General features: G+C 41.3%; 1 protein-coding gene across 1 annotated transcript in view; it reads right to left on the bottom strand.

Moving 5' to 3' along the window:
- Positions 1 to 6,755: 6,755 nt before the first annotated feature.
- Positions 6,756 to 13,499, bottom strand: part of CORO2B (coronin 2B) — a 52,333-nt gene continuing 45,589 nt past the window's right edge. Inside the window, exons 8-12 of the mRNA XM_018573809.1 lie at positions 12,119 to 12,215; positions 10,435 to 10,547; positions 10,237 to 10,327; positions 8,861 to 9,000; positions 6,756 to 7,826 (exon numbers count right to left, since the gene is read on the bottom strand). Of these exons, the coding sequence (XP_018429311.1) occupies positions 7,695 to 7,826; positions 8,861 to 9,000; positions 10,237 to 10,327; positions 10,435 to 10,547; positions 12,119 to 12,215 (573 nt within the window). The 3' untranslated portion in view covers positions 6,756 to 7,694. The remainder of the gene's footprint in view (positions 7,827 to 8,860; positions 9,001 to 10,236; positions 10,328 to 10,434; positions 10,548 to 12,118; positions 12,216 to 13,499) is intronic.

Here is a 13,499-nt window from a genome sequence, read left to right as displayed (position 1 = left end):
GGGCTGCTATAACCAGTTAAGTATGTGGGGTTGCGATGATGAGAGTCTCCATTATGATATATAAATCTCTATGTGACCAAAGGCCAAAAATTGCCCTTTTCTTATAAACAAGATAGAGATCAGGCTTCACTCTAATTGGGCTGCATCCAATCCTTGGCTGAATTAGGAAGACCACAGCAGGCATCCGGGAGTGTGGGACTTGTCCTTGCTAAAAAATAAATATGCTTCCTTATGCTCAGCCTTATGCTTTAAATCCAAGCAAATTGTATGTTTATGTGTCAGTTCGGTGAAGCCAAAGGTTCTGGTAACATTGTGCTTCTTATGCCCAACAGAAATAAAAATAAAATGGTTTTATTCCATCTGTATAACTTTTGTGTTAATAACTAGATACAGGAGGTAAGGAAACAGTCTGGAAAATGACATATCACTGCTAAGAACACATTTTATTTCTTTATTGATCGAAGCCAACTTGCGTTTGGAGGATTGTCATTCACAGATATATGCCAACATACGCAGAGTAAGTTTTGAAACATTTTCTAAATAAAGATTTGTTCAGATATTTTTGGAGTAAAATGAAGTACAATCTGCTTATCTTATTTTCCATTGACTGGTATGGGTTCTAGTTAGCGCTGGCTAACTAGAACCCATACACACAGAAGGGAGTCCATTTTACTGGCCCACAACATAAGATGTTTAATAGAATCTGCTTTCCTTTTATGTTCTCTATTGACCTTTACATTTAAAAAAAAAGAATAATCCCGTGTTCATTTTAGATTTGTATGTACCATCCTACTCAGTGATCTCATATAAATATTATAATAGTGACAAGAACTGGTATAATAATAATTTGCACTAAAATGCTGAATATTATATGGCTATAAATAAATCATGATCTATGTTATCTGCTTATGTGTTCATTTGAGAACACACTTTGATGTACACGCAATATTTGTTCTACAGGCATAACTGGGGTTGATTTAGTAAAGCAGAAGAGAATGTTAATTAATAAAATGATTGTTCACTTAAATTAGTGAATAAGGTGAAACTGTGTTCACCTTGAAGACCCAATCATGACCAAGTGAAATGAAAATTGAATGGTTGAAGTGAGTGCAGTTTTATCTTAATTACTTTACTAATTTAAAATGTATGTAATTCCTAACAATTAATTTCTCTTATTTGCTCCCTTTTGGTCTGGTAAAGTCCAGCTGGAGGCAGCTAACCTTGCAGTTCCACTATCTACAAACCCCCACCCACCTCCACTCCCTTATGTTTTATACTCTTTGTAAGACGGTTCTCTAACAAAGCCATTCCTTTTCACTGCTGGCTGTTATCAGCTCTTCAACCTCATGATTTGTATGTGAGGGCACCGAGGGCTCATCCAGATCATGGGAGAGTTGAAGAGCTGAAAAGAGTGCTGGCTCTATAACCAGGACACTACCTGCATGGAGTTTGCATGTTCTCCATGTGCTCGCGTGTGTTTCCTCCATATACTCCGGTTTCCTTCCACATTTCAAAGACATACTGGCAGGTTAATTGGCTCCTGTCTAGAATTCACCCTATTGTGTGTATATGAAATAGTGACCTTAGATTTAAGCAACTGAGGCCAGCGACTGATGTGAATGTACAACATGTAAAGCACTGTGTAAATTATCAGCGCTATAAATACCTGTAATAAATAATAATAGAAAAATTAACCCTTCCTGTATGGGATGGGGGGGGGGGTCCTTTAAAAGGGTACATTTTAGATTTTAGCTTTACATTTAGATTTTAGCTTTAAACAGACCATTGAAAGTGTTTTGTCATGTCTGTTTGATAGGTTAAAAAAATAGCTGCTGATCCTGTCAGAAACCAGGAGAGCTGATAATTCAGTGGCAGAACAATTACCATAGTGAACCAGGCGGCCGCTATAGGGCCCGGAGCACAGAGGGGCCCGTCTAGCTGCTGCTCAGTCAGTGACAGCCAGCAGCTGCGGAGGAGGCCATGCGCACTAGCTCCATCTGCTGTACATCTCCTACTGGCAGTCACCAGATGTGACATGCCCAGTCGGAGAGCTCGAAAAGTCGGAGCCTTCGATAGAACACCGGCGTCGGCGGCAATGGAGGAGGTGGGGCCAGGGGATGGAGGAGGTGGGGCCTAGCAACGGAGGAGGAGGGGGAGAGCGATCGGGGCTGACAGGTAAGAGGGTTTGACCAGCCCACCTGAGACCCTGCAGAGCCCACCATATAAAGTATATGGTGGGCTCTGCAGGGTCACTCTCAGGTGGGTTGTTTGGGATATCAGGTAGGCGTAACTAGAAATCACAGGGCCCAATACAAAATGTTGCTATGGGGCCCTGTGATTTCTAGTTACGCCCCTGCATTCAATGCTTACTGCCTGTGCTGACTGTTACAAGCTATTATTGTCCCCAGCTCTGTTTGTGGCCTACAGAACACCTCTTCTTCTTGGCACTTTGAGCTCTGTGCTAAACAATACCAGCACTGAGGTTTTGCATACTGCCCTGTAAGGATGAACGGTGGGCAACGGTGCTGTTGCTGCTGCCTAGAGAAGTCTTGGAAATCAAAACAGCGAACTGAATCCCTCCAGCAAATAGCAGCAAGGTTGCCATTTGCTCCATAAACACCTCCAAATAAAGTGTATGTAAACCCTGTGAACATCTCTTAGTTGCACCTTTTGGCTTGTTAAATATACCATTGAAAGTGTTTTGTTATATCTTTTCGATAAGTGCTGAAAACCCCCCCCAAAACTGTTGATTCTGCCAGAAATCCAGAGAGCGTGTACATTTTTGTTTATTCTGCATCAAAATCTCATGCAGTCTTATCAGCTCTGCCCAGCTCAACTCCATAAACTACAGAAAACGTCGCCCTTATGGTATAAAGATGAGAGGATGAAGGAATCCATAGTTGTTATACACTTCCTGTCCTAGAGTGACAACGCTGCCCCTCCATAGATACAGTGCATTAAAAAAGAACCATAGCCAAACCTTTTTTTAGAGCCAGAGTCAGCTGTGCCCACCCCCTCTCATGTCTGTCCCTCCAATAAACGCTGGAGGAACAGAGAGGGGAGGGAAGAACCCCTTCAGGAGTGATGATTGACAGTCACCGCTCTCTGCAGGGAGAAGCCATGAGCTGAGCGAGCAGCGGTTTGTGATCGCTCAGTTCTCGAGCTATGGCTCCGGCATGTGACACCTGCAGTTTCACACGCTGGCTCAAACTATTGGGAGGAGTACATCTTACACTCCCAATAGTTCTCCTTTATTTCACCCTAGGAAGTATATTGCTGGCAGGATCACCAGGTAAAAAGAGCCTGAAAAAAAAAGAAAACAAATGCAGCCACCACATCTAAGAACAGGTAAGCTGCAATAAATTCAGTTTCTGTTCTTGGGTTTAGATATGCTTCACCATTCTCTACTCCTTTACTAAATCACCTCCATTGCAAGTACAGTAACCTACAACATTCAGACAGAATCTAACTGCAGTTAACAGAAGGTTGATTGACTTCTTGAAGTTAGTGCACTTTGCTAATACTGCTAAAATTGCTAATATTCTTTGCACTGCCTTTGTACCATGTAAGAAGTATTTCCAGTGATATTACTGTAAGGTTAAGACCAAGGTCATGAGAAATTGTCTTTAAGTCCTTTCACCATGTGGCTTTGGTTAGGAATCTGACAATTTATTGTTGCTTAATGTTCCTGTTTGGAGGTAAATAATCAGTGATCCTATAAACTGAAATAAGATATCTTAATAGATTAGCAAAAAGATGAGATATGGTTTGCTTAAAATAAACCTGTGGCCAGACTATTAACAGTCACCTATTTAAATTTTTATGGAAAGCATTAACCTACCCTTAAAACAAGCCCTACCGCACCTAAATAACTACTGGTATTGTGGAGCAATTCAGGCTCAAACTTTACAGCTAGAGTGGCTTGGATTCATTCTGGTTTTTAAGGCTGCCTGCTCGGTCCACTTTAGCCATCCTATCTGTTACACTGCAGCCTTTCCCTCTCATCCTTCTGCTCTCCTGTGATCTACCTGTGGGTTAACATGGTTGCTATTGTAGTGCTCACCCTCGAAGGGCCTTTGGATGAACGGGTCTTCCATAGCCTGTCTAAGGATTTTTAGCAACCTTGCTGCTCCTGTAGCACTTACTCTGTGGTGACCGACAAAGCGAAGTCCAGACTGTAGATAAATGCTGAAAGTCTTTATTGCTGAACCTCAGGGAGAGAGGGTCAAAACCATCCAGGATGATGTACACTCCATTATCAGTTGAACACAGTAACTGCTGCCATTCACAGACTAGGACCTTCAAGCCAGACACAGGAATCTGCGTAAAGAACACCTGGCAAAGCCTTACTTCAGAAGTCATCAGTCATGTTCATTCTCATTATCAGTAGCTGACCACTGAGCCTCAAATTCAGGCCCCAGTGTCAGCATGTGGCTAGTCCACAAGGCTTCAGGCCTAGCCAGTTCAGTCAGCCAGTAGCAGCCTCCCCCCAGGCTGGGCCTGGGGGAGGAAGAGATAGTTTGCATGGTCCACCCCGAATATTTATGTCCTCTCCCAGCATGGCATGCACCACTGGCCTGAATCTTCCAGTGATTGGCCAGGGAGACACAAATACTCAAAACAATCCCTTATTGGTTGCTCTGCTTTGTGGCAAGGATACAGCCAGCAGCAGGCGGATACAAACGACCACAGATTGCTCAGGAAAAAACAAATGAGTATGCACTATAGATCAGCATCAGACTGAATACAATCTGACAATAACTAAATTTAATAGCACCCCTGCTTACAGGGTGCTACACTATCAAAAGGAAAACAGTTCTCTCCTAGGGGAGTCCAACATGGCAGTGTCTGTGGTCCTATAACAGTAACAATAACAGCCCTATGCGGAGTTCACAGAGTTGGAAATCTTCAATGCTATCCTCAATAAACTTTGAAATTGGGGCAGCATTTGATTTTTCCATGATGTGGGCACAAAGATTTGCTTTAAGGCTACCTGGAGAGGTAATGGTCTCAAGAAACATTACATTTTTATGAAAACTATCATTTGTCTAAAGGTGTTTACAGACATAAGAGAGCATTAGCCTAGACTGGACATCTTCTCCCATGCCTTCTGTCCAAACCTACTCAGGAAAATAATCTATCCTAGCCAAGCAGAAGCCTGCAGTGGTAACCCTCTTTATAGGGAACAAACAAAAGTACAGTATTTTTTAGGAGAATATAGTTACTGTTTATGAAATAGTTTTTCATATGAAAGCATGTCTGGTCAGCACTGTCTTTTGTCTGTGGATAGCCTCATAGCATCACAGCTTCTTGATGGGTTTTTTCAGCCTGGCCGATAAAATTGGAACATGCCACCCATATTAATTATTGTAGAGATATTATAATTCTGGTATTGTTTGCCAGAAAGGGTGATAACTTTAGTCACAGCCTACGTTTCATTACTTGCAAGGCTTCTGGGAGTATCTTGCTTGGCTTAGGTTGAATACCTTTATCCCCTTTATTAAAACTGCCACGACTTTCATCGATTTCTTTAACTACACCAAACGTAGCAGCTAATAAGGAGTCTACCATTACATATACATCAGTAAATTCTGCAACAACACATTCTCTGGTTCCACAGCAAAAACAAAAAAGAGGAGAGACAGGAAGGACATTCAAGGTTGCAAACCATTATGGCCAATACTTTTTGCTATAGTGGAGCGCCACTGATCTCTTCAAGAAAAATCATTAAACCTTAGGTACAAAGCTTTCTTCTATAACCATGTTGATCCGTACATAAGTAACAGAATATATCTTATAATAAAGCTTCGTGGGCAGTTTTAGATGTGAATTACTTTAATATATCACTTTGCATAGGAACTGATAATTAGCAATAAATACAAGGCTGGTTCAGGTCCACCTGTTTTAAAGTGCTCTGTTGGATGTTGGAAAATGGCTAACCACTGAGGGAATGTGTGAAAGCTATTAAATGAGGAAAAAATGTTTGAGAAAAAGAGAGAATGCAATGAGAAAGTGTGTGGGTGGAAGAAAGATCAAAAGAGGAGATCCTTAGTGTCTCATTTCTTAAGAACATTTTTTATATGTTCTATGTTATGGCTTTATGGTCTCTTTACAGCTCTGGCCTGTAACCTGGATACCATCTCCAGTGTATTGGGCAGAGGCAGAAGTGCTTGCTTAAAACATTCGCTGGGGCCTGGAGAACGAAGGTTCTTACAGACATATCTTAAAGTGAACCAAACCTGGCTTAAAACGATTCTAAGGTAACAAAAAATGCTGAAGGTTAGATACCTTGTGGTGCCTGCATGTACCTGTGATAATCTTCAAATTAATCCCTGAGTCTCTGCAGAGCCTATTGGGTACACGGCTCAGGCTGTACAAAGAGCCCGAGTTGAAATTAGACCCACCCACATTATTAAACTATTACCAACATTAGTGGGCAGTGTGTGGCTGTGGCACTGGAAAGTTGAATGTTTAGTGTTTGCAGTTAGCACCAGGAGGAGCAGGGCTAAAACTGCTTTACAGAGCTGAATGTGAAGATGATTATACATACTTGCAGCACTGCTATTACTTTAGATCTGGTCAGGTTAATTTTAAACGTCAGTATTATCAAATGTCGTTCATATACCATACGGTCTGCATTTACCTGTATATGGTAAACAAAAGCTGCATTTCACACACAGTGCAGGACAGTGCATTGCATTTTACCATGCACAGTCTACATGGACCACGTTTCCTGTGCATGCTCAGAATGTGCATAGAGTCTTTTACCATAAAGGTACAATTAGGCCTTTTGCAAGTTTGTACATGATTTGTGGTACCAGGTTGCTTGTGAATTAAGGAGTGACCGTAAAGACTATTTCAAGGGCTCTAATGAGGGCCCCTTTAGCAAATAATTAACAGAAAGTGTGGAGTAACGAAGTGACCAGTCAACTCTAGACTGTAGCTCTCTGCTGTTGTGAGCTACTATTTTGCATTTTTGGTAAAGACTTAAAGTCCCCTCCCTTGAAGGCAGTTGAAGCAGAATATGAAGCTGGCCATACAAAGGTTATTTAATCATTCAAACAAACAGACCATTTTGTGATCCTTGCATTACCTGACATGCTTATGCACTATTAAGTGTCTATGAAGCAGTACTACATATGCCAACCTCTGTGCAAGCAGAAATAAATAGTGAATTTGTAAAACAAAAAAAATAATGAAACCATCACATGCCCTGCAACCATGACATCCAGCCTCTGAATGTCCTCTGTGAGTTTTCACATCACACAGGGTAAGATAGCTTCACAAATGCATCAAATTGTTTGTATTGTGCAGCAAACTCTTCCTGTGTATAATCAGCCTATAGCCTGAAAAATCTTTTACAAAGCCATCTCTTTTCCCCCAAAATATACATGTAAGGCTCACAACTGGGAATTTAACATAACCCATCTGAAACAGTTGGGCTTAATAGTGTTGGCCTTGTTTATGAGCCCTGGGTTTTTGGAGTACATGAGGAGTTAGTTGCATTTACACATATGCAAGACCCTTACATGAATACATGATGGTTTGAGTAATTAGTGCAGATCAATACACATTGCCAGGTGCCTGTTACAGGCAGTAGGGCCAGTTAGTCTATATCCCCATAAGGTCAGGTACATGGGGAAGTCATCTGTTCCGGTCACAAGATATGGCCACCATGAGGGTGCCAAGGACAGCTAGCTCTCCTTAGGACTATTTCTCAGGTTTCTGAGCCCCAGTTCAAGCTGTCGGATGTGGAGGTCTCTCTGAGCCAGCTGCTCCTTCAGACGTCGGATCTCATCCTGCTGCCGGTAGAACATGCGCAGCAGCTGCAGGGCAAAGGTAAGAGGGCAAGTGAAGGTCATAGTATAAGCATACGGCAATACAAGCATATGCAGAGTGAACATTGTGTTTAGTAGACATCACTTTGTGTTAAATGGTGCTTTACGTAACAGAGAATTATTTGTGTGCCTATAAGAATTTTATGTTAAAAGTTGATTTGCATTGTGTATGTGCTCAGTCTTGGGTGTCCTTGGCATGCAGAACAGAAGGTGTCATTGGCACCAAAAACAGAAGAACAAAGTAGCCCTCACAGATGTACAGAGTCTATATTTCATAAAGACACAATGTTACATGTACAGTACATACCCATGCAACCAAGCTCCATTCTAACTGATGTAAGGCCATTTATGAAGCACAAGAAATACACTATTTCTTGTTACAACACTTCAAAGAGACTCTGTAATGAAAGATCCGGACAGGTATAAAGTAAAAAAGCTTCCTAATAGTGCTAAAGCTTGCCCATCCCCAAGTCTCCCTCATCTTCCTATTAAATATTGAGGAAGCCCATCATATTGCTGGACCAATAGAACCCCACCAAGAAGTGTCTGAACTTTGTGACATCATCAGCCCAGCATTCGGGTGAAGCAGAGGATAGAGAACTCTGCTAGAGGTATGGAAGCCTGCATTTCAGCTGTTTTCAGCATTAATAAATGTCAGGCACAGGCACGCCAAATTCAGATTTTGACAGGAGCCTGCAGGTAGAAGAACCCTGGGAATCAGGTAAGTGTAGGAGGATCAGGATGGGGTTTGGGGGTTTTGACCACCTTTCAGGTTACACCCTGAATATTGGTGTAACATGAAACATGGTCCAAGAAGTAAATTTAGCCTTTAAAGTAACAGAGTCTCTTTAAATATTGCGAGATCAATCATTTATAACAGACTTTTGTTCATAAAGAACCTCTGTCCAGTCTGGCTACTTTGGACTTTTGCAAATAACGTGTGTGAATTGTGTAATATTAGGTGCACAGAAATGTACTGAGCTGTGTCAGGCAACGAGGGTCAATCTGATATCTATACTCACTTCATTTTCAGTGCGTGGTGGCACATTCTCTAGTAAATCAATGCCATTTACCACCATACTCTTCTTGTCTCTCACTGGTGCTTTAAATGTAGCATTTGACTCCTTCCGGTACCCTTCCTTCAGGCTCATCAGAATGGGGTCTAGAGAAGAAAATTTGATTATTCATTAAGGATTTATACAAAGGCATTGTTGTTGAGAAAAGACAAACATCTATCGTCAAACAGCTGGCTGCAGGGTAGCACTCAGTGACTGGCATTTTTTGGTCCTTTGGACAAGGGAGGCAGTGAAAAGAGACATTGATGAACAACCTTGCCTTTATTTCATTGCCCTGCACTCTGTGTATGCTAGAGCTGTAGGTCCAACAAAAGATACATTAACTGAACTTTAAAGTGGACCTTGCACTAAAATTCAAGGCCTGCACATGTGGCTGCTCCCACCTATCCTGAGTCCAAGAATCTCTGAACAAAACCTATACTAATATTACCGCCTTATATCAAAATAAGTGGGCAGAAGATCTGGGGTCCACTATCACTGACAATGACTGGACAGACATCTGGCAGATTACTGCCAAAAGATTCAAGAACATTCTTGCCCAAGAAAACTCATAGAAAATACTATTACGATGGTATTACACCCCTGCCCACTTCTCTAAAACTATATCAACTTACCCCCGAACTGTTTCAGTGGCTGCACTCAGCTGGGCTCCATGGCTCATATATGGCAGGAGTGCCCCAAGGTTAAGAAACCTTGGGTCTGAGTGTATGCTTTAACTACCTCAGTGATGTTTTGTAATCTTGTCAAAAACTCAATGGAAAGCTCTACTGTATAAACCTACCCCAAACCTCAGGAAACACCAACAAATCCTGATCACTCACATGTTCACAGCCACCAAACAGACCATAGCAAGGTCATGGAAGACCTTGTGAAGAATAGAATCTTGGGCACCATGGTCAATGCTAAGCTATCTGCTATTTTGCCCGATTTCACAACAAGTTCTTGAATCCCACCGGAGTTTTGATGCCTCTCTCACAACTTCCTATACGACCCTTCTTATGGTTAGGTGGCCATGCCTTCCTCAAACTTACCTTATCCTAGCCTTATCCTTATGCTGCTTAATGTGGATGGGAAAATCTGGATTTTTTTCTTGTTCAATCCCATGGGGAAAAATAACCTCCTAGTGTATAGTCAGCTCTACCATCCCAGGGAAAATGGTTTTACCATAAAGCAAGCGAGGGAAAGATTGTAACAGAGGCAAACGCAAGAATAAAGTAGGGGTGTGCAGAGGGTAGGGGAGCACATTATTGATCGAATAAACTGTTTTCATGTTGTGTCTTTAACTTGTGCTCCCAACCTTACCATAAATCCACATCGTTTACCTTTGTTGATGCCACTTAGCCATTCCTTAGCACTCACAGCTGGCTCAAAACTCGGGGTCATAGGATAAATGTCCTCCTGGTAGGTTTCTGACTGCAACAAAGAAAACTTGTGTTATCTTTTAAGTACTTTTCCAAACTCCAGCTACCCAAAGGTTCCAGAGCAATGTGCTATGCAGGTATGAGTGTACAAAGGCTCACCTTTCTTGGAACTATCATAGATATTGGCTCTATGAGATTCTTTAAGGTGATCAGCTTGTAAAAGCGAAATATCTCACATGCTGATACATCCAACCCATGCTTTGGCATTATTCCTATGGAAAACATTACAGTGCATTGTGATCAGAGAATCAAAACTTATGGAATAGGATAAAAGTCCCTACTTGTCACGTTTTTGAACTTCTGGGCAACTTACTCTCCCAGCTTTTGATTTAAAGCTAAACTCCAGACAAACAGATGAATAGATAAATATACAGAAGAGATACATATATGAGAGCTGTTTTACCTGTCAAAGGATATGTTTTTATGTCTATCCAGTCCAAAGGTTTACACAGCTTTGCCATATAGCACATCCCTGTCTAGCAAGGGGGGAGGTCTGATTTTTTTTTCTCCATTGCAGTTAAATAATATTTAAAGCTTATATTTCACTCCCAGCCTGTGAGTAGATAGTGAAAGGTGAAGCAACACACCGAAGAGCCTATCTCTCTATCACTCTGCTCTCTCTTCCTATCAGCATGCTTCTTGTTAGCACAAGTCAAAACTCTAATGTACAGGGGGCTGCAAGAGGCTGGCCAGGGCAAATCTTGGTACCTACACTGCTTGCATTTAAACAAAATAAATTCAATAAAGTATTAATGAATAGCTGCATTCATTTATGTATTTGCTATCTGTTGTGCTCTAATCCATACAACCCAAGTGCAGTGACGTGCGGTACCTTCCGTGCTGGGTGAGGCTTTCCCTCAGCCCCACCCCCACCCCGCCCAAGCCCACCAAAGCCCCGCCCCATCCAGTTGAAGCCCCCCACCCGGTCACCAAGCTAGTGTGAAGGAGAGAGGGAGGAGCCTCCCTGTCCCTCACATGCTCATCACTAGTAAGGCATCGAGATTTATGTCGTCAGTGGGTTTTCTTTTTTTTTATTGGACAGCTTGGACCAATGCTGCTTTTCCATGCACAGAGCTCAAGTATCAAACATGGAGTAGAGGCTGTGACAGCTCTTGCCTAACTAGTTAGGTTACACAAGCAGCCGGATGCAGCGCTGCCTGTAATTAACAAGCAGCACTCCGTCCATGACAGGTTACACAGCGGGGAGACTTTCCCTGCTCTATAACCTGTTACAAGCCGGTCCGAATGGAGAAAAAGCTGTCAGCTTCAGACTTGAAGCTGACAGCTTTCCCCTCCATAATACTAGGTGAGACTCTGCCTCACCTGCCTCACCCTGACCGCACATCTCTGCCAGGCAGGGGGCACCTATTAAGAGCTTATTGAAAATACTCATAAAAAAATAATTTTGTATTGGTTGTCATCAGTTACAGTTCATATTTCAGTTGCATATTTTTTGCAAAATCTTATCAGACGTGACTCGTTTTTTAATCCTATTGAACATTCGTGGTTGTTGCTGCTTCTATATGTACTTTGTATGCTTATTGAATAAGATATTGTATGAAACTATAAACTAATGTATAACTGAGGACTATTCAGAGGAGTCATGTGATGTTATGCACCATTAACATTTTCTTGTGGCTCCCTCCAGCAGCAGATCGCATGAGTCTCTGGGAGAATTTTGCAAGACTCATGCAATCTCATGCTATCACACGGGTGTGCATGGGTCATCACATTCATTTAGAGTGGGGTTTTGTAGTTCAAAACTGAATTTTTAACTCCTTACCAAGTCCTTTCTGGGGAATGGCTGACCGGAATTCCATGAGATAGGTCAGGAATGGCTTTTCCGCTGTTATTTCATAATATCGGATGTTTCCGTCTCCCTAACATAGTAGAAATAAATTAAGAAATCCAAAACAATTCAAAAGTACAGCAAATAATTAGGGATAAGTATTTCGTTTATATGTCTCAAAATTATTCATTAAAAAAAAATTTCATGATTTTAAATTAAAATGTTGAATGATCATAAAACAAAAACTTTTTTTGGGTAAGAACAATTTATCTATCATCCATCTATCTATCTATCCATCTATCTATCTATCTATCTATCTATCTATCTATCTATCTATCTATCTATCTATCTATCTAGATAGATACAGTATATATACTGTACATCTAAATGTGATTAAAGAAGAAGTCTCATCTGTCAAAGTCTCACTGACTTTGACATCTCACTCCTCTTCATTCCCAACCACACTCTGCAAAGGAGACAGACTCTGGAAAGTGCAGGGGCAGTGAGATAAGAACTATCAAGCAAGGGTCCATCTCCTTTGCAGAGCCTAGTCGGGAATAGAGAGCGGTGAACTGTCAAAGTCTGGATCTCAGTTTCTACTGCACACAGAAGCATGGGATAAAAAGCAACATACACTGTGGGAGTTAGGTGACTTAGCCATGAAAATAAATAAAAGGTGAGACTTCTTATGTAAGACTGAGATATAGTTCTAGACTTCTAGTGTAAGAAGGAGACACAGCTAACATCCTGGCTACTGATCCTTGAAACTGCAGTGAACAATTTTGTATCATGGGTGATAAGTAGGAATAATGCAGAAAAGTGGGCAAACAGAAAGGAGTACCCATACCTTTCCAGCCAGGTACAGCATGTGTGTGTCCATATCATAGAAAGGAAACAGCATCCCTGACAGCCCATCTATCTCTTCTTCTATCAGCGGCACTGACAAATCCTCCTGTGGACAGAGGTCACAATATATATTATTTATACATATCTGTAAAGTAAATTTTCATTTCTATTCATTTATTATGGTGCTAATAAATTCAATATTGGTCTTTTATATAACACATTATTTTATTAAAAGGACTAGGGAAGTTGAGTCATATGGCAGGCACCAATTGTTTGCCTTCCTAATTCCGTCTTGTATTAATGTACACTGACACATGTGGTCACTATATAAATAACGGCATCTCTAGTGATCACAATTTAGCTAGCGATGAATGCTGCCATAAGGTAACAGCCCTGTTGCTTAACTGTACAACAGCATTTTTTTATTCAAGTCCTCATGCAGATTGAATAGTTTAGATAGTATTATTGTATATTATAAAGTTTTGGTAAATATAAACTTGATTGTACAAAGATTGTTCGGTCAGATTGC

This window comes from Nanorana parkeri, unplaced genomic scaffold (genome assembly GCF_000935625.1).
Source record: "Nanorana parkeri isolate BGI_ZX_2015 unplaced genomic scaffold, ASM93562v1 scaffold2552, whole genome shotgun sequence".
In the NCBI taxonomy this organism is placed as follows: domain Eukaryota; kingdom Metazoa; phylum Chordata; class Amphibia; order Anura; family Dicroglossidae; genus Nanorana; species Nanorana parkeri.
The sequence above is the reverse complement of the archived record's forward strand: the minus strand, read 5'-3'. Positions and strand labels throughout refer to the sequence as shown.